This window comes from Poecile atricapillus, chromosome 26, assembly GCF_030490865.1.
Source record: "Poecile atricapillus isolate bPoeAtr1 chromosome 26, bPoeAtr1.hap1, whole genome shotgun sequence".
NCBI lineage: Eukaryota > Metazoa > Chordata > Aves > Passeriformes > Paridae > Poecile > Poecile atricapillus.
The window spans coordinates 3924311-3952177 of NC_081274.1; the positions used below are offsets into that span (position 1 = coordinate 3924311).

General features: G+C 48.2%; 2 protein-coding genes and 1 pseudogene across 5 annotated transcripts in view; 2 read left to right on the forward strand and 1 right to left on the reverse strand.

The window, feature by feature from the left end:
* Nucleotides 1-27867, forward strand: part of LOC131588452 (zinc finger protein 208-like) — a 443404-nt pseudogene that overhangs the window by 20203 nt on the left and 395334 nt on the right.
* On the forward strand, nt 469-8742 carry LOC131588560 (class I histocompatibility antigen, F10 alpha chain-like). Its single transcript, XM_058857499.1, has 8 exons — nt 469-544; nt 2016-2279; nt 2804-3076; nt 4051-4323; nt 4409-4513; nt 4609-4644; nt 4764-4807; nt 6965-8742. Exons 1-7 carry the CDS (start codon nt 469-471, stop codon nt 4787-4789), a joined length of 1053 nt encoding a protein of 350 aa, XP_058713482.1. The 3' UTR covers nt 4790-4807; nt 6965-8742.
* The window catches only part of LOC131588621 (gastrula zinc finger protein XlCGF49.1-like), a 243448-nt gene continuing 229574 nt past the window's right edge, over nt 13994-27867 (reverse strand). The window contains exons 1-3 of one of the 4 annotated variants that reach the window (XM_058857580.1): nt 18121-18254; nt 17949-17982; nt 13994-14925 (exon numbers count right to left, since the gene is read on the reverse strand). In XM_058857580.1, coding sequence (XP_058713563.1) covers nt 14260-14898 — 639 coding nt within the window. In that variant the 5' untranslated portion in view covers nt 14899-14925; nt 17949-17982; nt 18121-18254 and the 3' untranslated portion in view covers nt 13994-14259. Of the gene's footprint in view, nt 14926-17948; nt 18039-18120; nt 18255-23959; nt 24210-27867 lie in introns of those variants that run through there. The other 3 variants (XM_058857576.1, XM_058857579.1, XM_058857577.1) reach the window with 3 other exon arrangements.

The following is a 27867-nucleotide window of genomic DNA, read 5'->3' on the forward strand; positions in this document are numbered from 1 at the left end:
CCTTCCCGTGTTCTGGGACCCCCCGCCCCCCGTTCCCGGGCACCCCGCCCTTCCCAGACCCCCGAGCCGCCCTTTTCCTTCACCTTTGCACCCCCAGATCCCCCAAATTTCCGTGTCACCTCAGTTCTCCGCATCCGGCGCTTTCTCAAGCGGGGTTCCAGGGGGTCCCAGGTGGTTCCCAGAGGGCTCCAGGGCGGCCGCAGCGGGGATCCAGAGGGATCCAGAGGGATCCAGGGGGATCCAGAGGAATTCTCTGGAATTCCCCCGTCCCCTCCCCCCAGCCCTGCCTCGGGCTCGTCCTCTTCCGCGTCCTAACCTGAGAACCCGGGATCTGCCCGGCGCCCGGTGACGTCACTGACACATCGGGCTGCCATTGGGGAACAGGAAATAGCGGCGCCAATGGCGGGGCAGGAGGCGGCTCTGTGGGCGGGGCCAGAGCTGTGACCGGGGCCGCAGCGGAGCAGCTCCATGGGTCCAGCGCTGCCTCTGGGGCTCCTCTTGGGGCTGCAGGGGATCCTGGGGGACCCGGGCGGCCCGACAAGAGGTGAGTGGGACCCCTCCGAAACCGGAACCACTCTGAGCCGCAATTCCCGGACAGCGGGACCACCCTGAACTTCCATTTCCGGGTACCAGGAACCCCCTGAACTTCCATTCCCGGGCAGGTGAACCCCCCTGAGTCCCATTTTGGGTCCTGTGACCCCCCCTCAATCCCCTTTCCCAGCACCGGGACCCCCGTGTACCCCCTCATCTGGAACCGGCACCCCCCTGAACCCCAATTCCCGGGCACTGGGAACCCCCTGCACCCCCTAATCCTGGACTGGGACCCCCCCGCACCCCCGCCAGTGCTCTGGGACCCCCCTGCACCCTATTCCCGGGCATCGCGTTTTTCCCAGACCCCAGACCCGTCGTTTTCTTTGGCGTTTGGACTCTCCGTATCTCCGAAATTTCCGTCTCCACCCCATTTTCCACTCCCGCCGCTTCCCGAAACGGGGTCCCAGAGGGTCCCAGGGGTCTCGGGGGTCTCAGCAGGGATCCAGTGGGGTCCGGATGAACTCCCTGGAATTCCCCTTTCCCCCCGTCCCCTCCCCCCACCGCGTTCCCTCGGTCACTTTCTCTTTCCTTTCTCCCAAACTGCGTCCCCGGGATCCGCCCGCCTCTCCCCGCCCCAGCCCCCCTTTCCCGTCACCCAGGGACCCCCTGGACCCCCATTCCTGCCTTTCCCAGCTCCCAGACCCCGCTCTCCTCAACCCCAGGGACCCCTGGACCCCCTTTCGTGGTCACAGGGACCCCCTGGATCCCCCATCGCGCCTCTCCCAGCCCCTTCTTTGAACCTTGGACCATTCCCGGCTCTCCTGGTTCCGCTTCCTGACCCCCAAATCTCTGCGTCCCCCCAGTTCTCCACCCCCTGTTCGTCCTACTGAGGGGTTCCAGGGGGTCCGGGACGGTCCCTGGGGGGCCGTGGAGGGTCCCAGGGAGGATTCTGAGCCCTGAATTTTCAGTCTCAGGCACTGGGACCTCCCCTGCACTCCCTTATCCTGTACCAACCCCCCCCCGCACCCCCTTTCCCATCCATCCCGCCTTTCCCAGTCCCCAGCCCCCCCTTTTCCTTCACCTTGAGACACCCCCAGACCCCCATTCCTGTTTTTCTCAGCTCTCACCCCCCCATTCCTCTGCATCAAGGACCCCCGAGCCCCCCATTCCAGCCATCCCCACCTCGTGACCCCTTTCCTTGACACTGGGGACCCCTGGACCCCCTTTCCTGGGCACAGGGACCTGCTGGACCCCCCACCCCACCTCTCCCAGTCCCTGCACACCCGTTCCATAACCCTGGAACCCCCTGAGCCCCTGGACACCGGGACCCCCCTGCACGCCCTTTCCTGTCCACCCCACCTCTCCCACCCCTGGAGACATCCTTTCCTTGTCCCCAGGATCCCCAAATCCCTTCCCGGCTCTCCCAGTTCCCCTTTCATTGATCCATGACCCCCTCAGCCCCCCAAATCTCCGTGTCCCCCCAGTTCTCCATTCCCTGCGTTACCTGTCTGTGGCGGTGTCAGAGCCCAGCCCGGGGGTCCCCCAGTTCATGGAATTGGGGTTGGTGGACGGGATCCCCTTCACGCGCTACGACAGCGAGCGGGGCCGGAAAGTGCCGCTGACGCGGTGGATGGAGGAGGGAGCTGAGCCGGGATATTGGGAGCGCCAGACCCAGAACTGTCAGGTGAACCAGCATGTGCGTGTGGAGGACCTGAAGACGCTGCGGCACCGGTACAACCAGAGCGGGGGTGAGTGGGGGGATCTGTGGGGATTTGTAGGATTGGGATGGGATCTGTAGGATTGGGATGGAGATCCATGGACTGGGATGGGATCTGTGGGGCTGAGATGGGATCTGTGGGGCTGGAATAGGATCCGTGGGGCTGGGACATGGATCCATGGGGGTGGGATGAGATCTGTGGGCTGGAATGGAGATCCATGACTTTAGGACATGGATCCATGGGGCTGGGATGGGATCTGTGGGTTTGAGACATGGATCTATGGGGCTGGAATGGGATCTGTAGGGCTGGAATGGGATCTGTGGGGTTGGGATGGGATCCCTGGGGCTGGGATGGGAATTGTGGGGCTGGGATGGAGATCCATGACTTTGGGACATGGATCCCTGGGGCTGGGATGGGATCTGTGGGGCTGGAATAGAAATCCATGACTTTGGGACATGGATCCATGGGGCTGGGATGGTATCTGTGGGGCTGAGATGGGTTCTGTGGGGCTGGGACACAATTCCATGTGTCTCTGTGGTTACAATCCCCCCCAGGTCTCCACACCATACAGTTGCTTTCCGGCTGTGACCTCCTGTCTGACGGGAGTGTCCGTGGATCCGAGCGGTTCGGCTACGATGGGCGGGATTTCATCTCCTTTGAGCTGGGATCCAAGAGCTTCGTGGCGGCCGACGACGCTGCTGAGATCACACGGAGGCGCTGGGAAGATGAGAACGTGGCTGAGGGGCGGGAGAATAGCCTGAAACATGTCTGCCCAGAATGGCTCCGGAAATACATTGGATACGGGATGAAAGAGCTGGAGCGCAAAGGTGGGTGGGAATTTGGGAATGGAGGACTTGTGAACGTGATAATTCCTGTGGGAATTCCATGGGCGGATATCACCACCATCCTGTTGTAGTGCATCTAAAAATCTTGGTACCTCCCAAGGGTAAAACTCACCTCTGGTTTGTGTAATGTTAGTTCCTACCTGAGAACCTTCTTTCCCTTCCCCCTTCTCATTGGCTGTGACCTCCCTGCATCCCCTAATCAGCCCTGCCCCCTGGTATAAGAGATAAGACCCAGAGCATTTCGCCCTCTCTCTCTTGCCCCGGATGGACTACAGACAATAAACCCGGGATTATTCCAGCAAGTTTGAGCCTCCTGTGTCTAGATACTTTGAGTCTGTGTTGTATCCACTCCAGGACCTCCTCCACCACCTGTGCCCAGAGACCAGGCTCTCACCACAGGGGGTGGGACAGAGGGGTCCCATCAGGGAGAAGGATTGCAACAGAGTGGCGCCCAACGTGGGGCGCCACCTGAAGAGATCCTTCCTTAGCCCCTCGAAGTAATCCAATCCTCTGTCGATGGAGGGGTTCAGGGAGATCCTTCATGACCAAGAAAAAGACCAAAAAGTGCTTCTCCATCCCATTCCAGTGGGAATGCCATGGGCAGATATCTCCAGCATCCCATTCCCATGGAATTCCATGGTCAGATCTCACCCCCATCCCATTCCCATTCCCACGGAATTCCATGGGCAGATCTCACCCAATCCCATTGCCATGGAATTCCATGGGCAGATATCACCACCATCCCATTCCCATGGAATTCCATGGGCAGATCTCACCCAGTCCCATTCCCACAGAATTCCATGGGCGGATATCTCCAGCATCCCATTCCCATTCCCATGGAATTCTATGGGCAGATCTCACTCAGTCCCATTCCCACAGAATTCCATGGTCAGATCTCACCCCTATCCCATTCCCATGGAATTCCGTGCATGAGTTCCACCATTATCCCATTCCAGTGGTCCCTGACGTCCATGTGTCCGGGAAAGAGGAACACGGGACACTGATCCTATCCTGCCACGTGTACGGATTCTATCCCAACACCATCGCAGTCAACTGGATGAAGGGGGGTGAAATCCGGGATCAGGAGACAGAGTGGGGCAGGAGCGTTCCCAACAGCGACGGTACCTTCCACACCTGGGCCAGGATCGAGGCGCTGCCGGAGGAGTGGGAGCAGTACCGGTGCCAGGTGGACCATCCCGGAATGCTGGAACCCGGGATCTTCGCTTGGGGTGAGGCTGGGAATGTGGGAATTGAGGATTTGGAATTCTGGAATGGGGATTCCGCTTCCCCTCCTCACTATCCCGCGTTTCCCAGAGCCAACATCTGGCATGAATCTCGCCGTGGTGATCGCTGTGTCCGTCATTGCTGCCATCCTCGTCCTTGTCCTCATTGGATTCGGTGTCTGGAGGCTCCAATCCGGTAACACACGGGATGGGGGTCGGGAAGGGGCATGGATCCACCCAGCACCGTTCTGGGAATGCAGCACCCACACTGATCCCGCTGTTTTTCCACAGGGAAGAGGGACGGGAATGGATACAACCCGCCAGCCAGTGAGTTCCAGTGGTGGATCCAGCTTTGGATCCCCTCTTTGTGCATCCCAGGGTGGATCCTGGGGTTAATCCCGGTGTGTGATCCATGCTGGAATCTCACGGATCTTCTCTTTCTGCAGGAAGGGACATGGAAATGAATGGCTGAACCACATTTATGGAGCAGGTTTGGGGTGGGATTACAGAGGAGAATCAGGGCAGGATGGACAGACTGGGATCAGGGAGGGATTCTGGATCAGAGCAGGGATCCAGAGCAGGATCAGATGGAATTGTTGAGTGGAATCGGTGCTGGATTCTGGAGCAGGATCAGGTGGGATGGATGGAGCAGGATTGGTGTGGAATGGATGGAGAGGGATCAGGGCTGCATTCCAGACAAGAATCAGGTGGCTGCATTCCAGACAAGAATCAGCTGGAGGAATGGAGCAGGATTGGGGCAGCAGGGATGGGGTGGGATCAGGTGGGATTCTGGATCAAGGCAGGATTCCAGTGTGGGATTAGTTGAGATGGATGGAGCAGGATCAGGTTGGGATTCCCAAGAGGGATTGGGGCAGGGTGGATGTGGCAGGATTGGGTGGGATGGATGGATGGATGGATGGATGGATGGATGGATGGATGGATGGATGGATGGATGGATGGATTGTCGTGGTTTTAAACTAGTAACAAAAAATTACTTATTTCTTGCTAGAGATATGGATTAAAATAAGAGCAAAACAGGCTTAAAACTTAAAAGGAATAAAGACAGTTTATTAACAAACTACTAGAATAAGAATACCAGAATAAACTTTCAGAAAACCCTTTTACTTCTCACTACTTGACTATTTCTTTGTACACATAACAACATAGAGACAAAAAATTTTAGAATCTTGGTGGTCAAAAACAGTCTCAATTTCTAGAGTCTTTTCATCAGTCCCCATAGAGAAACAGAAGTCTCTTTCTGCCAATCTATGGAGTTTCTAGAGTCCACTCCTCCCATTGTACACTACTCCGAGGTGTGCATGGGTCAAATGAGTCCAGGGATGCTATTTTTAAGGATAAGTTATTCAAAGGTAGAAATCTTCTTCATTTGTTTCTGTGAGCCTTCCTGGAAAACAGCCATCTCCTTGGCTCCTTTAAGGCTTTAAAATTCTCACTTCACTCGTAAGTTCCAGCAACTCACAGTATCACAACTACTCTCTCTTTTCTCTAAAGTCCACACTTTGAATACTCTATTCCTCCCATACTCTAGTTATGAATTAAAGGAGTCTTCTAAACTATTACTGTCCATCTCTATAGCTGTAACAAAAAGATATTTCAGCTGTAAAGCATCTTCTTATTCCCTCCTTCTTATTTAAACTTAACTCTTTTCTTCACTGTTTTTAGTAGTTCTATGATGTCTTTTGCATGTTGATTGTCTCTCTTTCTTTGTCTTTTCTAAGAAAAGGAGTAATCTGTTTGTTTATCCAAGTAGTAAAAGAATTAAAAGCTTAGAAAACTGTAAAAGTTCATGGTGTCAGGTTTCAGTCCAGCTGCAGAAACTGAAAACCAAGCTCGGCTGACCAGCTCTGCTTCCCCCCCCCTTCCCTGCGGCCTCGTTCTGGCCTGGGAGGGGGAGGGGAAAGCCAAGATAGAGCTTGTTACCTGGTCAGCAGTCGGAAATCAAAGAGAACGAGACAGCTCAGAATGTACTTCTTAAGGAGGTGTTTACAAGTTGAATTCACTTTTTACTGGGCAGAACGGCTGTCCATTCTTGGAAATGACTGATAATTGGTCTGGAGGAAAAACTCCCATCAGCCACCAGTAGCTTCAACTTCCCCTCTTTTTACTCTGTCTTAAAGGTGAAGCTACCCCATGACATGGATGGATGGATGGATGGATGGATGGATGGATGGATGGATGGATGGATGGATGGATGGAGGATGGAGTGGAATCAGGGAGGGATTTCAGTATGGAATTGGGTGGGATGGATGGAGCAGGACTGGGGCAAGATCAGGTTGGGATTCCAGAGAGGGATTGGGACAGGGTGGATGTGGCAAGATCAGGTGGGATGGATGGAGCAGGATTGGTACAGAATGGATGAAGAAGGATCAAGTTGGGATTCCAGAGAGGGACTGGGGCAGAATGGATCAAGCAGGATCAGGTGGGATTCCGGAGAAGGATTGGGGCAGGAAGGATGTGGCAGGATCAGGTGGGATGGATGGAGCAGGATCAGGTGGTATGGATAGAGGAGGATTGAGGTGGGATCAGGTGGGATTCTGGAGCAGCTCCTGCTCCCCATCGGCTCCAGCCAGGTCCATCCTGTGGAATGGGGACAGGGTGACACCGTGACCCTCTCTCATCTCGGCAGGAATCGCCGCCTCAGCGATCCATGGAGCTGGATCGGGCCCTTTCCCTGTTCCTGGGAAAGCCGAGAGCTGCCAGCAGAGCTCATCCCACTGCTGCCACCCACCCCACAGCTCTTGCTAACGGATCGATTTCCTGTTTTCCAATGTTTTAGAGCCAAAACCCACAAATATTCCCGATGCTTTACTTCTGGTGTGAAATTATCCTGCTTGGGGCAAGAAATCCTGCTTGGAGCAAGAAATCCGGGTTCCTCCTCCAGTGTCCAGCAGTTCCTCTCTGGGAGCCTGGAGTGGGAGTGGGGACACTGGGGACAGGGATGGGGACACTGGCAGTAGGGATGGGAACAGCAGGAATGGGAATGGGGACCCCAGGAACTGGGGTGGGGACCCCAGGAGCAGGGTGAGGACACCAGGACCAGGGTGAGGACACCAGGACTGGGACAGGGACACCAGGAACAGGTTTGAGACACCAGGAGCAGGATGGGGACACCAGGAGTGGGATGGGGACACCAGGACTGAGATGGGGATACCAGGAGCAGGATGGGGACACCAGGACTGGGTTGGGGACATCAGGAGCAGGGTGGGGACTTGCCAGCCACACCCAGCTCCATTCCCCAGGATTCATTTCCCATTCCGTGTCCCATATCCAAGGTATCCCCAGGAGGGTTTGGCCACATCAGGCTCCTGGAGGGGCAGTGGGATGGGGGGAGGGGTCAGACCAGGCCTCGCTGTCCCCAGGTGTCCTTGAGTGTCCCAAAATCGGTGCTTGGGATCACAGAGAGGTTCCCTGGCCATGACCATGGCCATGACACAAGCACAAGATGGCCATGAGATGAGAGTGACCATGAGTGACACAACCCTGAGATGACCACGACCATGGGATAACCATGACTGTGACCACAACTGTGACCATGACCAGGAGATGACCATGACCATGACACAACCACAACCCTGACCATGAGATGATTTGGACCAAGAGATGACCATGGCTTGGCCATGAGACAGCCGTGGCCTTGAGGTGACGCTGATGTGATTGTGGCCATGAGATGACCATGAGGTGACAATGGCATGATCATGAGATGACCATTACAGTGGGATGACCATGAGCATAAGATGATGGTGATCAGGAAATGACTGTGACCATGAGACAACCACAAGATGATCGTGACATCGTGACAGATGACCACGAGATAACCATGACACCACCATGGTCATGAAATGATGGAAGGCCTTGAGATGACCATGACTGTGACCATGACATGATCTTGACCAAGAAGTGCCACACCACACCATAGCTGTGTGGTGATCAAGACCATGAGATGATCATGACACAACCATGGCTGTGAGATGATTGTGACCATGAGGTGACTGTGAGATGACCATGAGGTGACCATGACCATAAGATGATGGTGATGACCATAACCGTGGGAAATAAAAAAACTCTTACAGAATAAGGACCTTTTCCACCTTTGTTAAATCCCAGTCACTTCCGTTCACTTTTGTTCACCAAAAAGCACTCTGGGAAGGGTTCAGCTGCAGGTCAGATGGTCCGAGAGTGGGCTGGTGGTCATCTCATGGGTGAGGCAGTGATTGGCTGGGGAGATGCGTGGCCACCACATGATCAGAGAGCTGACTGGGTAAAGGAATGCATCAACAGCGACACTACAGTGGCAGACAGCCAATGCATGCTTGGTTCGGTTTAGTTAAGTTTGGTTAAGTTTGGGTCAGGCTTGGTTAGGTTTGGGTTAGGTTTTGTTAAGTTTGGGTTAGGTTTGGTTAAGTTTGGGTTAGGTTTGGTTAAGTCTGGGTTAGGTTTTGTTAAGTTTGGGTTATGTTTCAAGTATAAAAAGGCTCAGTTGGTTACAATAAAGGATCTTTGAAGCAAGCAAGGAAGTCCTTGTGTCTTTGTTCCCCATTGCTATTCATGACCATGAGATGGCTGTGACTGTGACCATGAGATGAGTCAGCTATGATCCTGGCATAACCATGATATGATTGTGGCCATGAGTTGACCATGAGACAATCATGAGGTGACCATGACACAACCATTACCATGGCATAACCATGATATGATTGTGGCCATGAGTTGACCATGAGATGATCGTGAGGTGACCATGACCATGTGATGACCATGACTGTGACCATGCCCATGAGATATCATGACCATGAGAGGACTGTGACAGTCAGATGACCACAACACAGCCATGAGCATGAGATCGTGACCATGAGAGGAGCATGAGCATGAACATGGGATGATTGTGATCAGGAGACGACAATGAACATGAGATGATGGTGCTCAGGAAATGACCATGACCATGACATGACTATGACTGTGGCCGTGACATGACTATGGCCATAAGATGACCACAAGATGACTGTGAGCATTTCATGACCATGAGCATTTCATGACCATGACACAGCCATGAGGCGATCAAGTTAATGAGATGACTGTGAGGTGACCATGACTTAACCATGGGCATGGGGTCATAAAGACCATGAGATGAGCAAGAGATGACCATGGTCGTGATACAATGACCATGAGATGACCATAATGAGGCAACTATGAACATGAGATGATTGTGACCAAGAGATGACCATGAGATGACCACATCACAACCATGGCCATGAGACCATTGTGACCATGTGGTGATTTTGAGATGACTATGGGGTGACCATGACCGTGAGATAACCACAACATGATCATGACAGGATCAAGACCATGACAGGATAGTGACCATAAGATGGCCACAAGATGATCATGAGATGACCATGACACAACCATGACCTTGAGATGACTATGACCATATGATGACCATGACCATGATATGAACTTGACAGAACCATGACCATTACAATGAGATGACCATGACCATGAGATGATGGTGATCAGGAAATGACCATGACCATGAAATGGCCATGAGATGACTGACCATGAGATGACCATGATCATGAGATGACCAGGACCATGGAATGACCATTACAACAATATAACCAGGACTATGAGGTGACCATGAGCATGAGATAATTGTGAGCAAGAGATGACCTTGAGATGGCCATGGCCATGTGTGACCATGATCATGAGGTGACTGTGAGATGACCCTTACAGTGAGATGACCGTGACACGAGAAGACCAAAATAGAATCATGGCCATGACATGGCTATGACATGACCATGACATGACCATGGATGTGAGATGATCGTAACCATCAGGTGACTGTGAGTTGACCATGAGAGGACAGTGATCAGGAAATGACTGTGACCAGGAGATGACCTTGACCATGACAAAACCACAACCATGAAATGACCATGTTATGATTGGCCATGAGTTGACTGTGAGATGACCATGACGTGATTGTGACCATGAGATGACCATGAGTATGAGATGACCATGAGTATGAGATGACCATGAGCATGAGATGGCCATGAGCATGCAATGACCCTGACTGTGACCATGACACAGCCATGGTCATGGACCATCATGATGAGATGACCATGCATGTGAGATTACTTTGAGCATGTGATGGCTGTGACCAAGAGATGACCATGAGATGACCATGAGATGACCATGCTCATGAGATCATTGTGAACATGAGATGGTCATGAGGTTACCATGATGTGATTGTGACCATGAGATGACCATGACAATGAGATGACTGAGAGGATGAGATGATGACTATCAGGAAATGACCATGCAATGGGCGTGAGGTCATAAGATAACCATGACCATGACCCAAACACCACTGAGAGATGACCATGATAAGATTGTGGCAAATGAGTTGATCATGAGATGATCATAAAATGACCATAACCATGCAATGACCATGACTGTGGTCATGACACAACCATGGCCATGGAATGACCATGATCATGGGATGACCATTACAATGAGATGACCATGACTATGAGGTGACCATGAGCATGAGATGATTGTGACCAAGAGATGACCATGAGATGATCACAACACACCATGGCCATGTGTGACCATGATTGTGAGGTGACTGGGACATGACCATTACAGTGAGATGACTGTGACCATGAGATGATCAAGACCATGAGATGACCATGAGATGATCATGAGATTATCATGACCATGACACACCCATGATCATAAGATGACTATTACAGTGAGACGACTGTGACCATGAGATGATCAAGACCATGAGATGATCGTGAGATTATCATGACCATGACACACCCATGATCATAAGATGACTATTACAGTGAGATGACCATGAATGTGACCATGACACGACCATGACCATGGGGTGATCATGAGCATGTGATGACTGTGACCAAGACATGACCACAATGCAACCATGGCCATGTGGTGATCAAGGCCATGAGATGACCATGATTGTGATCGTAATACAACCACAACCATGAAAGGATAGAGATCATGACATGATTCTGACTATGAGCTGACCAAGAGATAACCATGCCCATGACACAACCACAGCTGTGAGGTGACCATGATGTGATTGTGGCCACGAGCTGACCATGAGATGACCATGAGGTAACAATGACATGACCATGACCAAGAGATGACCATGTCATGACCGTGAGCATGTGGTGATTGTGACCAAGAGATGACCACAGCACACCATGGCCATGTGGTAATCAAGACCATGAGATGGTCATTACAATGAGATGACCACGACCATGGAATAACCATGACTATGGCACAACTATGGCTGTAAGATGACCATGATGTGACTGTGGCCATGAGATGACCATGAGATACCCATGAAATGACCATGAGATGACCATGACCATGCAATGACCATGACACAACCATGACCATGAGATGATTTGGATTAAGAGATGACCATGAGGTGACCACAATATGACCATGGCTATGAAATGCTTGTGACCATGGGGTGACAACGACCATGAGATGACTGTGATCAGGAAATGACCATGACTGTGATGATGACACAACTACAACTGCGAGATGACCACGAACATGAAATATTGAGACCAAGAGATGACCATGACCATGAGAGGACTGTGACCATGAGATGACCATGTGTCCTAGTTTAGGGTACATTTGGGAGAGAACCTCTAAATGGGGTTCCCCCAAAAAAGCAAAATTCAAATGACCCCTCCCCCCTACTGGTTCGGGAAAAAAAAAATTCTTTGGAGAGAAGTGGAAAAAACTGTTTATTTAACAGAAATTGAATAATATTGAACAATAAAACCTCTCACTGTTTGATGAAATGGTGAATCTAGGAAGAAAAGTCCTTTTCATGTGGTTTAACTTGGCTTGCTCAGGTTCTTATCAGTCCCTCTGGCACTGGATAGTGCCGAGGCCCAGGCCCCGGTGGGACACAGGCGTGAGCTCCTGGGGTTTGTCTGGGTGTCTTTCAGTCCAGAGCAGGTTTGCACAGATCCAAGAAAAAAGGAAGATAAGTCCAGGGAGCTCCTCTGCCTCAGCTAGCTAAAACTAACTAAAAGTCAAAGAGAAGCTCTGTCCCGCTGTCTGTCCGTACTGCAGACACCACAGTCCAGGAGCAGGATATGGGGGAGTGATGTCTTCTTTTAACACAAACTGTGCGCTTCTTCTGCCCCCCTTCACTCTCAGAGCCAGTCTTAAAGGTGCAGAACTTAGTATGTAACATAAACCAGGCGACTGGGAATACAAGTATCATAAAGTCGCCCAGGACAAGGTGGAAAGTGACATTGATGGCTTCTTTGGTATGGTTTGTAAGTGGGGAAGGCTCTTCTTCATTCATCCTCTCCAGGCCACACTGCCTTTGGAATATGGCCAACTGGACAAGTATTTCCCAGCTCTGGCATTTCTATTTGAGGCACGAACAGCAATGGCATTTGCAGGAAAAACCAAAGGAGGAGCGGTGCAACGCAAACATCCTGTGCAGATGCAGGCTGTGCAGATGTGACTCGAGAACATTTGGGTTCCTGCCACTTGGATTTGTATCCCTAAGTGCAATCTCTTTGGCTGGAGGAGAGTCTGGCTGAAGAGAGAAAGCAGAAAGAGCAGTGAGGGTGCTGTGCAAGGTCTCCTGTGGTGCAGAGCTGTCAGCGACTGTGAGGTGAGAGCGGGCCTGGCCTTGGCCAGGCTGGAGCCCCAGCAGAGCCCTGGCAGAGCCCGGAGAAGCCTGAGCCTCGGCAGAGGCAGGCTGGAAGGAGGCCCTTGGAGCTGCAAGAGGCAGCAGCCTGGCCCTGGCTGCCTCTTGCTGGCACCAGGCAAATCCTCCGCTCTCAGAGCCAAGCTGGCAGCTGGCTGCTCCTGAGGGGAAGCGGCGCCGTGCTGGGCACAGCACACACTGGTGCCATGGGCTGTCTGGAGTCTGCACAGGAGGAGAGAAAGGCAAAGAGCAGCCCAGGGCTGGTGCCCTGCCTGACCATTCCTGCTCTTCTGCCGCCTGCCCTGGAACTCCTGGCAATGGTCAGCAGTGTGTGCAGCACTCTGGGCACAGGGGGAGGGAGCCGGGCTGCTCCGCAGGCTCCAGCACAGGGCAGTGTCCTTCAGGCACGGCATTTCCGCCAGGGGAACCCAGGCCAGCGTGAGGCACTGACAGCAAGTCAGGGCACATCTGCACGAGCCAGTGCCTCACACAGCTCTGGGACCAAGCACCTGCAATCCTGGAGCTCTTCACTGAGCCAGAGCAAAGGTGTGAAATGCAGAGGGTTTTGCAGAAATATTCAGGGGCACCAGGCCAGCCTGCTTTGTGCTCTCTGGGGCACAGCAAGCACTGTGCAATGCAGCTCGGAGCTGCTGGCAGAGAGGGACTATGGGCATGTGCCTGAGGCTTGTTCTTGAGTAGTGATTTGGAAGGGAGCAGAAGGGTCTCAGTAGAAAATTTGTGTTTGCTTCATTAATTGCTGAATGAAAGACACAATGTGGCCTCACGCAGCAAGAGCACTTGGAAAACTTTTTGACTCTAATTTTATGCTGAATTCCAAGAAAAGGAAGGAGAGGTGTTGGGAAGAACAACATCTTGAAGTATAACAAATAGGGCTTGTGAATTCTGTTACGTTTAACAGTTTTCTGGGATTGAAAGTCAACAAATCTGCTTTCCCCAAGGAATTCCCATTGTTGATCTGTGTCCAAATGGATGTTCCTGCTCCTGTGTCCATCCAGGTGCCCACAGGGAGCCAGGAAGATGTGGAGCCTCCCAGCCAGGTGTCTTCCCAACACCGATCACCAGGACCACGGATCACCAGGGCTCTGCCCAACGGGGGTCACTGGGGATCATCCAATGCCGATCCTCCCATGGGGGATGGAGCTGGAGCAGCGCACAAAGCTCTTCCCGCACTTGGGGCACTCGCAGGGCTTCCCTTACTGGTGACTCTGTTGGTGTTGGGTCAAGTTAGATCTCTGTGAGAAGCTCTTCCCACACTGGGGACACTCGTAGGGCCTCTCCCCAGTGTGGATGCGCCGGTGGACGGTGAGGATGGAGTTGCGGTTGAAGCTCTTCCCGCAGTCAGGGCAGCGGAAGGGCCTCTCCTCTGTGTGAATCCGCTCATGTCTGATGAGAGTGGAGCTGGTCTGAAACCTCTTCCCACACTTGGGACACTCGTAGGGCTTCTCCCCGGTGTGGATGAGCTGGTGATTTGTCAGGGTGGAGCTCTGACCAAAGCTCTTCCCACAATCCAAGCAGGTGTAGGGCCGTTCCCCCATGTGGATCCTCTGGTGTTTCCTCAGGTTGGAGCTCTGGTTGAAGCTCTTCCCACATTCCCCACACTCGTAGGGCTTTTCCCCAGTGTGGATCACCTGGTGCTGCATCAGGTGGGAGTTCTGGCTGAAGCCCTTCCCACATTCCAAGCACCTGTGGGGCTTCTCCCCCAGCTCTGAGCTCTGGCTGGATCTCCGGCCGCCTTCCTGGCACTGGGGGGATCTTTCCTCTTCACAGCTCCTTGGGCTGGGTTTGCAGACCCTCCTTGTGTGGGATCTCTGGGGCTTTTCCTTCTCCTCCATCTGGCCTCAGTTTGGGAATGAAAAATCCTGGTTTGGGGAAAAAACAAGAGAAGAATGTCTTGGGCTGGGGATTCCTCCTTGCCCAAGTTCATCTCAAAAAGTCATTGGGCATCTTGTGTCTGTAAGAACCTCCAGGACACCAAGATTCACCACAAACATCCTGCAAACATCAAGATGTTACTATGGGGTTAAATGTTTCTGAAAATGTTTCTTAAAATCATGTAGAGGTAGGCCACAAGAATGTTTGGTATCAGGGATGGTCTAGCAAGCTGAAATGTTTACGGTAATGGGAACTGGTACTTGGGATCTCCAAGATACCCACCCAGAGATAAGATTCGTACATGTTCATACAAGGATGAGCTAACTCTCATGAAGCAATATAGATAAAGTTAATGAAGCAATATTAATAAAGCAATATTGATAAGGTTGTTACAGTGATTACTGCTACAGCTGACATTGTAGAAATATGTGCACTTTGGACAAAGATGATGGAGCTAGATTTGGGTTGCTGATACCCCTAGTTCCTGCACACTTCAATAAAGCACCTGCACGTAATCACTCTGTGATTATGTGTGTTCCTGAACGCTAACATTTTGGTGACCCAGATGAGACCCTGTGAGTGCTGCAGAGTGAGCTCAAGACCCGATCACGCTCCAGCCAGCACCGAGGCATTCTCGGGGAGCCCATCCGGCCGCGACCGTCTCCGCCGCTCACAACATCCCTCTGAGAGAGGTAAGGAGCTTTTCGCTCTGCTCTGGTGCCTGCCGAGAAGACACAGCCAAAGCTTTGCACGGTTGCGCTGGAGGAATTCCTGGTATTGCCCAGGCGCCGTCTGTCAGACAAGTGTGAAAGCGTTGCAGGTTGGGCAGCAGTGGTGTGTGGTGCATTGTAACTGTAACATGGAGAAGCTTAAAGGGATTTGAGGTGGCAATGCCCCCATACCATGTACTTCTCCTTTGGGGTGCTTATTAGCACATTGGAAACAGGGTAACTTTGGGCAAGATTTACGTAAAGTTGATTGATTATTGTAATACATGGTGGCCAGGATATGACCTGGACAGTGGGGAAAAGTGGCCGAGAAATGGATCTTTGCAGTACAACACCATTTTACAGTTGATGTTGTTCTGTAAGCCAGAGGGAAAATGGGATGAAGTTCCGTACGTTGATTTGTTTTTCTATTTGCGAGACAAGCCAGAATGGCAGGCTGAGTGTGGATTGATGGCAGTTAAGGCACGTGTGAGTGATAAATGTGAGGTTTGTGTAAAAGGAAAAAGTTGTTTAGAGCACCTGGCATTAAAAGAAAGTTTGTGTTGGGGAAAAGAGATGGATGTTGATTTACAAGTGGTTTCAGCAGACCCAAAAGAACCCGATTTTGTTTTGTCTGCCTCCACCCAATCCTATTTCACCTAACCCTATTTTGCCTAATCCCACTTCACCTTTCCCTCTTTATCCTCTTCTACCGCCTGGAACCTCTATCAGCTGGAACTTAGAGAGAAAATCCTGATAAAGTAGCAGGGGTGGTAAAAAGGATTATGAAAACTCAGAATCCAGACTGGGATGATATACAAGTAATAGTGGAGAATTTAATGGACTCTACTGAGAAAGAGATGGTGCTTAGAGCAGCCAAGGAGAAGGTGAGAGAAGATCTCAGAACTGGGCTGGTGACGGCGACTTTAGATGAGAACTTTCCAACCGAGGATCCAGGGTGGGATCCCAATGCCTTTGGGGACATGCGGAGGCTGAAGAGATATCAAGAGTGGCTCCAGACAGGGGTTTGGAATGCTGTACCTAAGGCTATGAATTGGTCTAAATTGTATGAGGTAAGACAGGAAAAGAAAGAATCCCCTGCTGCATTTTTGGAAAGGCTTAAGGAGGCAGCAAGAAAGTATACAGATCTTCAACCAGAAACAGAACAAGCGAATGTTCAGCTTGCGTTCATTTTTCTTGGGCAGTCGCAGGATGATATTAGGAGAAAACTGCAGAAGTTAGAAGGAGAAGATTTAAGGAATTTGAATCAATTACTTGAAGTGGCTTGGAAAGTATACAATAACAGGGAAAAGGAAGCTAGTAAAAAGCAGCAGCAAAATCTTTTGGCAGTGATCCAAGGAAGAGAGAATCCAGGTTTCAGAGGTCACGGCAGAGGTGGTCGTGGACTGGGGAGTGGTGGACTTGGCAGAGGACGAGGGGGATGGGTTTTGCCAAGATTGGGGTTAAATCAATGTGATTATTGTAGACAAGAGGGGCACTGAAAAAATGAATGCCCAAATTGGTTTAACCAGGGCAAGCAGTTCAACCAGAATCAAGATGCTTCAAAATTAATGGTACTGGGGGAGTACAGCAGCTGACTAGAATCGAAACAAAAACCAGTACAAGAACCTTTAGTAACTATACAATTGGGAGATAAAGAAGTAAAATTTCTGGTGGATACAGGGGCTACATATTCTGTGCTAAATTATCTAAAAGGGCAAACTGGAGACAAAACAGCAACAATAGTTGGAGACACAGGGAAGGAAGAGAATCGACCATTCCTGCAACCCCTGGATTTGTGCTTTGGAAACCAAGTGTTAACACATGAATTTTTAAATATGCCTGAGTGTCCAATTCCACTTTTAGGATGAGATTTATTAGCAAAACTTGATGCAGTGATACCTTTTGTAAATGGGGAGCTTTTAATGAAAATACCTGAATCAAAGACAGGACAAATCTTAATGATAAAAGAAAAACCAGTCCCTGCTATCCCTCAGGAAGTAGAGGATGCAGCAATTCCCTCTGTATGGGAAACAGACATACCAGGAAAATCTAAGTTGGCACAACCAGTACATGTAGAATGAAAAGAAGGAGCAAAAGCTGTCCAGGTTAAACAGTATCCCATAAAGGCAGAAGCATGGCAAGGAATAGTAAAGATTATTGAAAAGTTGTTGAAGTACCAAATTTCAGAAGAATGTGAATCAGAATTGAATACACCAATATTTCCAGGGAAGAAACCAAATGATGAGTACAGACTAGTACAGGATTTGAGAGCAATAAATGGAATAACTAAAGATATTTACCCAGTGGTAGCTAATCCTTACACATTGTTGACATCTGTGAAAGAGAAATAGAAATGGTTTACTGGAATTGATTTAAAAGATGCCTTTTTCTGCATACACCTTGACAAAGAAAGTAGGAAACTGTTTCCCTTTGAATGGGAAAACCAGACAATGGAAGGAAAACCCAGCTCACCTGGACACGACTCCCACAAGGATACAAGAACAGTCCAACCCTATTTGGAAGCCAGCTGGTGAAGGAGCTGGAGATTTGGACCGAGAATGGGCAAGTACCAAGAGAACAATACCTGCTGTAACAGTATGCTGATGATATACTGACAGCTACAGAAGAGAAAACAACCTGCATAAAGGTAACAATTGAAATTTTAAATCAACTAGGAATGGGAGGATATAAGGTGTCTAAGGAAAAGGCACAAATTGCCCAGTAGACTGTGATTTACCTGGGGTGTGAAATCTCACAAGGGCAATCTAAGCTGGGTACTAATCGTATTCAAGCTATTTGTGCCATTCCAGAACCCCAGAACCTGCATGAGCTGTGAGTTTTCCTTGGGATGACAGAGTGGTACCGTGGATCATGGACTATGGACTAATTGCAAAACCCCTGTATGAAGCCCAGAAGACACAACCGCTTACCTGGGGCAGACCACAGAAGGAGGCCTTCCTCAGACTGAAGCAGGCATTGACAACAGCTCCGGTGTTAGGATTGCCTGATTTATCCAAAGATTTTCAGCTGTTTGTGCATGAAAGATCACACCCAGCACTGGGAGTGCTGACCCAACATTTGGGAAGCTGGAAAAGGCTGGTAGGCTGCTTTTCCAAACAACTTGACAACGTGAGTGCCGGATGGCCTTCATGCCTGCGGGCAGTTGCAGCCACTGTGATGCTGATCCAAGAAGCCAGGAAACTCACGATGGGTAGACACACAGATGTCTATGTGCCACACATGGTGACCACTGTTTTAATACAAAAGGGGGGCCATTGGCTGTGGAGGCTACCTTTGGAGCAGGCTGTAGGCCCATGGCCTGCCAGCCCTGCCTGAGAAGCTAGCCTGGGAAATTCCTGGGAGGATTCAAAACAATCCTCAAAGACAGAAAACAGCCTGCAGGTGCTGTTTGTCTGTTCCCGTGTTTTCCTTGCAGGAGAGGGTCAGGGGGGTGGTGAACCCCACTGCCAATGATGGTAATGTAGCACTTTACTAACCAATAAGAGTTTCCTTTCTGTACTTTCCACGAACTAGTCTATATAACATGGCTGTAGCAATAAACTAGAGATTCTCTCCTGTTCTGACTCCCTTGAGAGTCCGTGTCGTTCTTTCTGCCGTTCCCAATTAGAACGACAATTGGCTATCTCCAAGCAGGATGATGAAATTCCAGGTAATCCTAACCGAGCAGGATGATGTCACACTAAAGACAGCTAACCTTTTGAATCCAGCTTTGTTCCTTACCAGCAAACACATCTGCCCAACGAGCAGAACTGGTTGCTTTAACCAGGGCATTAGAGATGAGTGAAGGGAACAAAGTAAATATCTGGACTGATTCAAAACATGCTTTTGGAGTGGTGCATGTACATGGGGCAGTGTGGAAAGAAAGAGGACTGCTGTCTTCTCAAAGTACACACATTAAACATCAAGATGCAGTCCTGCAATTAATAAAAGCAGTACAAAAGCCTGAGCAAGTAGCAATCATGCACTGCAAAGCTCACCAATCAGGAAACTCCAAAATTCATGAGGGAAATCGGAAAAGCAGACTGGACAGCCCGACAAGCTGCTCGAGAAGCGCAAACTGCAATGGCATTGATACCTTTAAAAACTAATGTATCTCAATTCAATTTACCCCCAGAACCAAAATATTCAATAGAAGATGAGAAATTGGGACGCTCACTGAATGCATAGAAGAATTCAGAAGGGTGGTATGTGACTACACAGAGACAAGTAGTGGTACCCTCCTTGATAATGAGGGAAATTCTACAAATTAAACATAATGAATGTCATTGGGGTGCAGAGGCATTGGTGAAATTGTAAAAACAAAATTTAATTTTAGTACGGATGTTAATAATGGCAAAATCAGTAATGTCAAAATGTGAAATTTGCTTAAAGAACAATCCAGTGGCTCGACGACAGGCACAATTAGGGCAAATTCGGGTAGGAGTAGAACCAGGAGATTATTGGCAAGTAGATTTTGTAGAATTACCAAGAACACAAGGATTCAAATATCTATTGGTAGGGCTTGACACATTTTCAGGATGGCCAGAAGCTCTTCCCTGTCACACAAATCAAGCAAAGGAGACAGTCAAGTCGTTACTGCAAGAAATCATTCCAAGATTTGGGGTGCCTCTAGGAATATCATCAGATAGGGGCCCACATTTCACAGCCACAGTAGTGAGGGAGGTGAGTAGGTTACTGGGAATAGCTTGGCATCTCCATACACCATGGAGACCCCAATCCAGTGGACAGGTACAGAGGATGAATCAGACATTGAAGAGGCAAATCAGAAAAATATGCCAAGAGGCTAAATTGCAGCAGCCACAAGCTTTACCAATAGCACTGCTGAGGATTCAGATAAAGCCTAGAAGCGGGATGTCAGTCAGTCCTTATGAGATATTGGATGGGAAACCATATGAATCCCCTGAACCTAATCCAAATGTACATGTTACAGGGAAGCAAGAGGTGTAGAATTATGTTCTGTCTCTTGGAAAAGCTCGAGCTCCACTTCGGAGCACCCTTGTGTGGAACAGGCCGCTGACTCTTGAGAATCCAGTTCATGACATCCCCCCGGGAGATGAAGTGTACGTTAAAAGCTGGAAGGAAGAACCATTAAAAGAAAGGTGGAATGGACCCTATCAGGTACTGTTAACTACCTTGACAGCAGTCAAAGGAGCTGGACTGGATCCCTGCATACATTACACCAGAGTGAAGAAGGTTTCCCCTGCACTGTGGACTGCACAAACTGTGGGGCCAACAAAGCTGCAGATAAAGCGGGTTTGATTGTTTCAAATGTCTAGGTTGCTGGTGACTGTAATGGTGATTATTTTATGGCCTTCACTGCCATCAGTTGGAATCAATGTTACCTTGGGATGTGAAATGCAAAAGGATCAGCTGACAACTCTTCATTTTAGAATGAAGAGGGATGTGGGGGTGCAGCCAGAAACACAAGTGATAAAAGTCTCTAATACTATTCAGGCAGAAAATGGGATGATTGGATTGATTAAAGATTTTGCCAACATGCAAAACAGCAGCAAAATAACTGCCTGTCTGCCAATACCAAAGGCAGCAGGAGACCAAATAAATTAAAGAATTATAACATCAAAATTTCCTGAAATACAAAAGAATAAAAATGAAAATGTGAGCTGTGTATTGCAAATAGATTACGAGTACCCAAATAAGACAGTGTTTGAAAATGCTGTGAAGCCAAAGTATTCATCTAGATGGGATTGTCATGAAAATGGAGGAAAGTATGAACCAAAACTAGGCTGGGATGGGGGATTAGGGAATTATGGATGGTGTTATGAAAAGATAGCAAAGGTCATTAAAGAAAAGATTCCAGTATCAAAGTGGAAGTGTGAAGGACAGGAAGGAAAAGATCGGGCTGAAGCTTGGGACAGTGCATGGTCAATGAGTGTGCTTCAGAAATTCCAATCTATGGCAGATAGCCCTTGGTGCATTAAGTGGGAAGGCTCTGAAAATGAAACAGATCCAGGGGTATGGAACACTGCAACCAGTAGTAGAATGGAGGCAGACAAAGTCAATTGGTGGGTATGGAACAAAACTTAGGACTGTACTTCTGATGATGAAGAAATAAAACAAATGCCACCACTAGTGGTAGCTCTGCAAATTGGATGTGCCTGCAGAAGAATCAAACATAAACAAGGTGAAATAAATGACAAAACAGGACAAGTGATCCAAAAGGTAATATGTAGCACAAGTACAATTCAGAGTCCAGGCCAATTTGGATGGGCAGCAAGCGATGGCACCTGGACAACACATTTGCCTGTAGGTGAAAAAGTAAAAGAGATTACTTTAGGCCTCCCCACCTTATGCCCAATTTAGAAAACGTCCCCATTCAAGGGAGAGCATGAACTTCTGCAAATAAGGACAAGACAAGAAGTTCAGGAAAACTGAAGATAAAGAAAGATGGCAGGAACCCTCCAGTAGTGTAAAATCTGAGTGGGCTCTGGAATCCTTGTTTGGTCCAATAGCAAATTATAACAACAGAAAGATGTTGTACAAACTTACAGGTCAGGTAGAAAGACTGGCAAGAGTTACCTAAGAGGGATTTAGAGAGCTAAATGTACAATTACAAGCCACAACTAAAATGACCCTGCAAAACAGATTGGCTTTAGATATGTTATTGTTGAAAGAACACGGAGGATGCGGGTACCTAAAAGGACAAATTGATCACTGCTGCATCCACAGCCCAAATGGAACTGCAGATGTAGGACACAACATTAGCCCATTAAAACAAATAGAACATGAAGGACAGAAAGAGAGGGAAGATCCGACCACAAGTTGGGTAGATAAAAGTTTTGAAGGCTTAGGATGGAATGTGAGCTCCTGGATCAAATCTATTATTGAGAGTCTGATAATCCTACTAATTGTGTTCTTAGCAATCTGGTTAATCTGTGCAGTTCTGAAAGGAGAGATAAAGAAAAGAGTATCCTGGAACCAGAAGATAATAAAGGCACTGACACGGGACAGAGATCCACATCCGCATTTGTCATCTCCAAGTCCTCCAGAGTGTAACAACGCTTACGACAACTGTGGATTCGAAGATGAACATCAAGTATAAACACAGAAAAAGGACTGTATATAGTGAAAGCATTACACTTATTATAGTAAAGTGAAATACTTTCAAAGGGGGGAAATATGTTATTATGGGGTTAAATGTTTCTGAAAATGTTTCTTAAAATCATGTAGAGGTAGGCCACAAGAATGCTTGGTATTAGGGATGGTCTAGCAAGCTGAAATGTTTACGGTAACGGGAACTGGTACTTGGGGTCTCCAAGATACCCACCCAGAGATAAGATTCGTACATGTTCATGCAAGGATGAGCTAACTCTCATGAAGCAATATGGACAAAGTTAATGAAGCAATATTAATAAAGCAATATTGATAAGGTTGTTATAGTGATTACTGCTACAGCTGAAATTGTAGAAATATGTGCACTTTGGACAAAGATGAGCTAGATTTGGGTTGCTGATACCTCTAGTTCCGCCACGCTTCAATAAAGTACCTGCATATAATAAGTCTGTGATTATGTGTGTTCCTGAACGCTAACAAAGACAGATCAAAAACTTCCAAAACACCAGAAATCTGATATGCCCCCAAAATAGAAAGGTTCTGCCCCCACAAAAAAACAAAACACCAACATTCAGCCCAATAAAGCTCAGAAACTCCAAGATTCAGCCCCGTGAAAATCGTGCATCTCCCTGCCCGGGCACTCGCTGCATGGGGGGGTGAGGGGGGCAATGAGGCCGGGCCGGAGCAGGGGGTGCCTGAGAGAGGCCCCGAGCCCGGGGGAAGCCCCTGCAGAGCCATGGAAGTGGCTCCTGGCCGGACTCGGGGATCCCCCTGGCGATCCCCGCTGGAGCAGCCCGGTCCTGAGGGACTCTGGCCCCTGGCAGGGACCCCAGGCTGCAGCAGGACAAGGATTCCTGTCCCTCAGGGGGAGGCACTGACATGACCTGACTGTGACCCCCATCCCTGTGCCTCTGGGCGGGGAGGGGGACGGAGAGGGGCACAAAGTTAAGCCCGGGAAGGAGGAACAGCTGGGGGGAAGATGGATTTCCGTAGGAATTACTTTACTTCTCATTTGCTTGCTCTGACACGTTTGAAAACAAATTCAAATAAGTTCCCCAAGTCAGGTGTGCTGTGCCCGTGACCAAGGACTGAACTGTCCCCACCCTCATCCAAACCCCCGAGCCTTTCCTTGCGTGTTCTGCTCCCCGCCCGGGACAGGAAGGAGAGTCACAGAGTTTTGGCCTCTTTCCGGCATAGCCCTGCTCTATCCCAGACTCACCCCCAGCTCGCAGCGCCCTCAGCTCCCGGGCACCCCGAGCTCCCGGCGCTTCAGCGCAGCGGCGCTTCCTTGGCCTCCTGCCCGGGCCGGGCCCAGCGCCGGGGCCGCTCCTCAGCCCAGGCTAACGAGAAATGGCGGAGCTCAGCCCAAGGCAGGCGAGGCCGTGCCGTGTGCAGAGCCCGCCGCTGGCTGCGATTGGCTGCTTCTGCCGTCACTCGTGGCTCTGGCGCGCGCTGATTGGGCAGAGCGGGGACAAGCCCGGCCCCGCTGGCGCCCCCAGGGCGGCCGTGGGGCAGGAGAGCCGCCGTTGCCGGAGCGTCTGTGCGGGCCCGGCAGCGGCGGCAGCAGCGGCCGGAGCCCGGTGAGGCGGCGGCGGAGCTCGGAGGCGGCCCCAGCGCAGCGTCCCGGGCACAGCGCAGCCACCTCCGGCCTCCCGACACGAAGCGGGACGAGCCAGCGCTGCTCCGCCACCGCCTCCTGCCGAGGCCCCAGCGGCAAGGAGACCGCGGGCAGCCGCTCCCGCAGCGCCCTCAGCCCAGGGCCAACACGGGCCGGCCACGGCACAAGCCACCCGCCACAGCCCCCTGCCGCCCCCTCCCGGGCCCGCAGCGAGCGCCGAGCCCCCGCAGAACCGAGCGCGGCTCCCACCTGCGATGGCCGGGGCCGCCTCCGAGCTCCGCCGCCGCCTCTCCGGTTGTTATCAATGAAATTACAATTTTGACAACTAGGTCCCTTGGGTTAATGGCAGTTTAATTAAAAATTAATACAATTTAGTAAATTTAATAGTAATTTGATATAATAAAAGAATACAGTTTAGTAAAAGAATATCATTTAGGAAATAATTACAAATTATATATATAATTTGCCAGTAATTAAGTATGATTAAAGCATAAGCAAAACCAACCGGGTTCCCCACCCTGCCTCATGTACAGAGCAAATCACTTCAAGCTAAACTTATATACTGTATGCTTATACATATTCATTAATACTTCCCATAACTTTCCTCTTATTTCAGATTTTTCTGTCTTTATGTCACTTTTCTTCACGGTACATGCTTCACTTGTTGTTAGGGGGTCTTCAGTCTTCTTTTGGGGGTCTTTTGGCGAAGGCTTCTCCTCTTCCTCATTGTCCTTTGGATAACCTTACAGGTTTGTGTGTGCGTACTAAGCGTTGTGCTACGTTACTCTACTCATTAGCCTGATATTTAGTGATTTTTAGGCCCAATGCTTAAAGTCGTTCTAATTTTGTCCATTTCAAGGCCGTTTTGGTCATGAGACATCACTTATCTTCTAAACTACATCCTGTACCTCAATTTTAACATGTAACATCTGTAAAGGGATGCATCTGCCTCGTAACACTGATTCTTTTGGTTGCTTCTGATAATAACTTTCCAAATAGTTACAATTTAGTCAGCACGAATCAATTCCATTTATTATAATCCCCCATTTCTCTTTTTTATTGCATTTATTGGTGCTTTTTTTAAAAAAAACATAAACTTAAATTTTAATTTTTTTATCTTCTCAATAATGTCATTTCTTGCATTTACTTTATTTTCAGTTCTAATTTTTTAACATTTTTCATGCTGTATCAAGCTTTTTGCACTCTCTTTCAAATTTAGTTAACTTTTTTTTTTTTTGAGCTATTATAGTTTCTTTTCGTTCAGTATTCCTTGAATTACTGAATGGATTAGTCTAATCAGGCATGAAATTATACAAAATAGAAACAATAATCTTAATATAAAACACTATACCATAAATTTTAACTTTTTCCACTAAGTGCTTCTAAAAAGGTTATCTCACTAATCAGTCTTCAAAATAAAATTCTATTTTTGAACTGGTATATACATCTTTAGCAATTTTTGTGACGGCTCTTCTATAATCATTTATCTTTATACAACACTCAGATTTGTTAAACTTTCTACAAACTCCCTTTTCTTCAGCTAACAAATAGTCCAGGGCAATTCTGTTTTCATAAACAAATGCTCACATTTGTGAGTGTTGCTTGGCCAGCAGCTTTAGGGCAGTAGAGGTGTGGTTTGAAACAACTTTAACTACTGTCTGCAGCTTTATGAACTGATTCAATAGATAGATTTGGGTTCTATATCTCTAAGATCCATCTGCAGCTCAAGTGGCTGGGTCATCTCTCTGCAGGCCATTTGTCTTCATTTCTGGTTTCTTCTTGCTTTTGGAAAGTCAAGGTTCAAGTCTCTTTTATTGTTCTTTAATGTTTCATAAAGTGGTGTTCTTAATATATTGCTCCTGGACCTCGGTATAACGAAGAAGGAGGGTCATGTAACTCTTAAGATACAGGCTCTTTTTCACTTTTGAGGTAATTCACTCTATGCTCTTTACTCACAAATTTAATATATTCTATCAGGGGCTTTCCATTTGTTACTTGTTGTACCTGGTTGTTCCAAATAGAATTTTAGGTCACTTATGGATTGGTAAGGTTGGCTCCAGAACTTTTATACCAGCACAAATCAACATGGTTATCCTACAATTAGTTTCTTTTTGTCATTCTCTAATATCCAGCAGGAGTTTTTGGTGGCCAGGTGTTAGTATTGTTATCTGATACAAACTGTTTTAATTATTTGATGATTCAAAATTTATCTTCCAGGTCATTTTAATGTCTTGGAAGTTTGAGTAAGATTTCATTTTAAAAATTGGTCTGGAGCTAGACTCCCACTTTCCCACAGCTATTTTTTTAGCTATTTTAAGTCTTTCACAAATTTAACATTTAAATCATTTTAGTTCTGTAACTACTTCTTGCATTTAACTTACAAAAATATTTTAGTTAAGGCTGGCCAATCTCAGTTGCTATACTGCTGTTTCAACTGTTCACACTACTTATTCATTTTCTCTAATTCTTTCCCTGAGATTTTTTTATACTTTTATAAAATTACTGTGATTGTAACAGGCAGCATTAACATATGGATGTGCCACAAACATAGATTTTATCTTGTTTTTGTATTTGTCACATTTGTTTGCATTTGTCACATGGATCAGAATTATTGTGATTTTGTTTTTGCATAGTTTGTTTGCTCATTGTTTGCTTTTGTGCTGCTTGTTTTAATATCGCTTGTTTCTTTCTTATTTTTTTGGATTCTTTCCCATCCTGCTTTATGGTTTTGGCCAGTTGCCAAGGGTATCTTAATGAACACAGTGAAAATAATCCTCAGGAGTTTTCACTCTCTACCTTCCTCAAGGCCCCTTGGGCTGCAGCCAAGGGCCGAGGTGCCGCTCTTCTTGGTAGCAAAGTTTATACCCTGGGGTCTGGTCACTGACACGTTTGGTCTCACTGCTACCCTTGGCCTCATGAGGTTCCTATGAGCCACTTCAACTCTGCTTGTTTCAAGGATGGCACAGATTTCACAGCACTGTCTTACCTCTCTCTTAGGCAGATTTTTTTTTTTTTCTTTTAATTTAAACTACTAAAGCTCCAGAGATGTGCCAACTACAATAAAAGTTACTTTTTACACAATTTCAGTTAGCAATTTATTAATAAAGCTTTAATTAACAGGGGGTTCTTTTAGCACAATTTTTGCTGTTAAATAAATAAAACATTTAGTCAAAACCATTTATATTTACTATACAAAATACTGAAAAACAAACATATTTTAAAAATACGGAAATTTAAGGTTCTGTGAAAAAAATCTGTGCTACATGTTTTTAACACTTATAATGCACATAACACAACTGTAACACACCATTTAGATACTATATATTCATAAAATGTGTTTGTGCTTCACAGACTCTGAGCAAGGCAGAATTTGTCTTTTGAATGTGTAAATATAATAAACCAAACCAAAATAATGCCAGGTTGTAACAAATGGTCAGTTGTGTTATATGTTAGAGTTCACTTGGCACAGCCAGCACTGCACACTTTTCAGTTAAACGGGATTTAGGTAG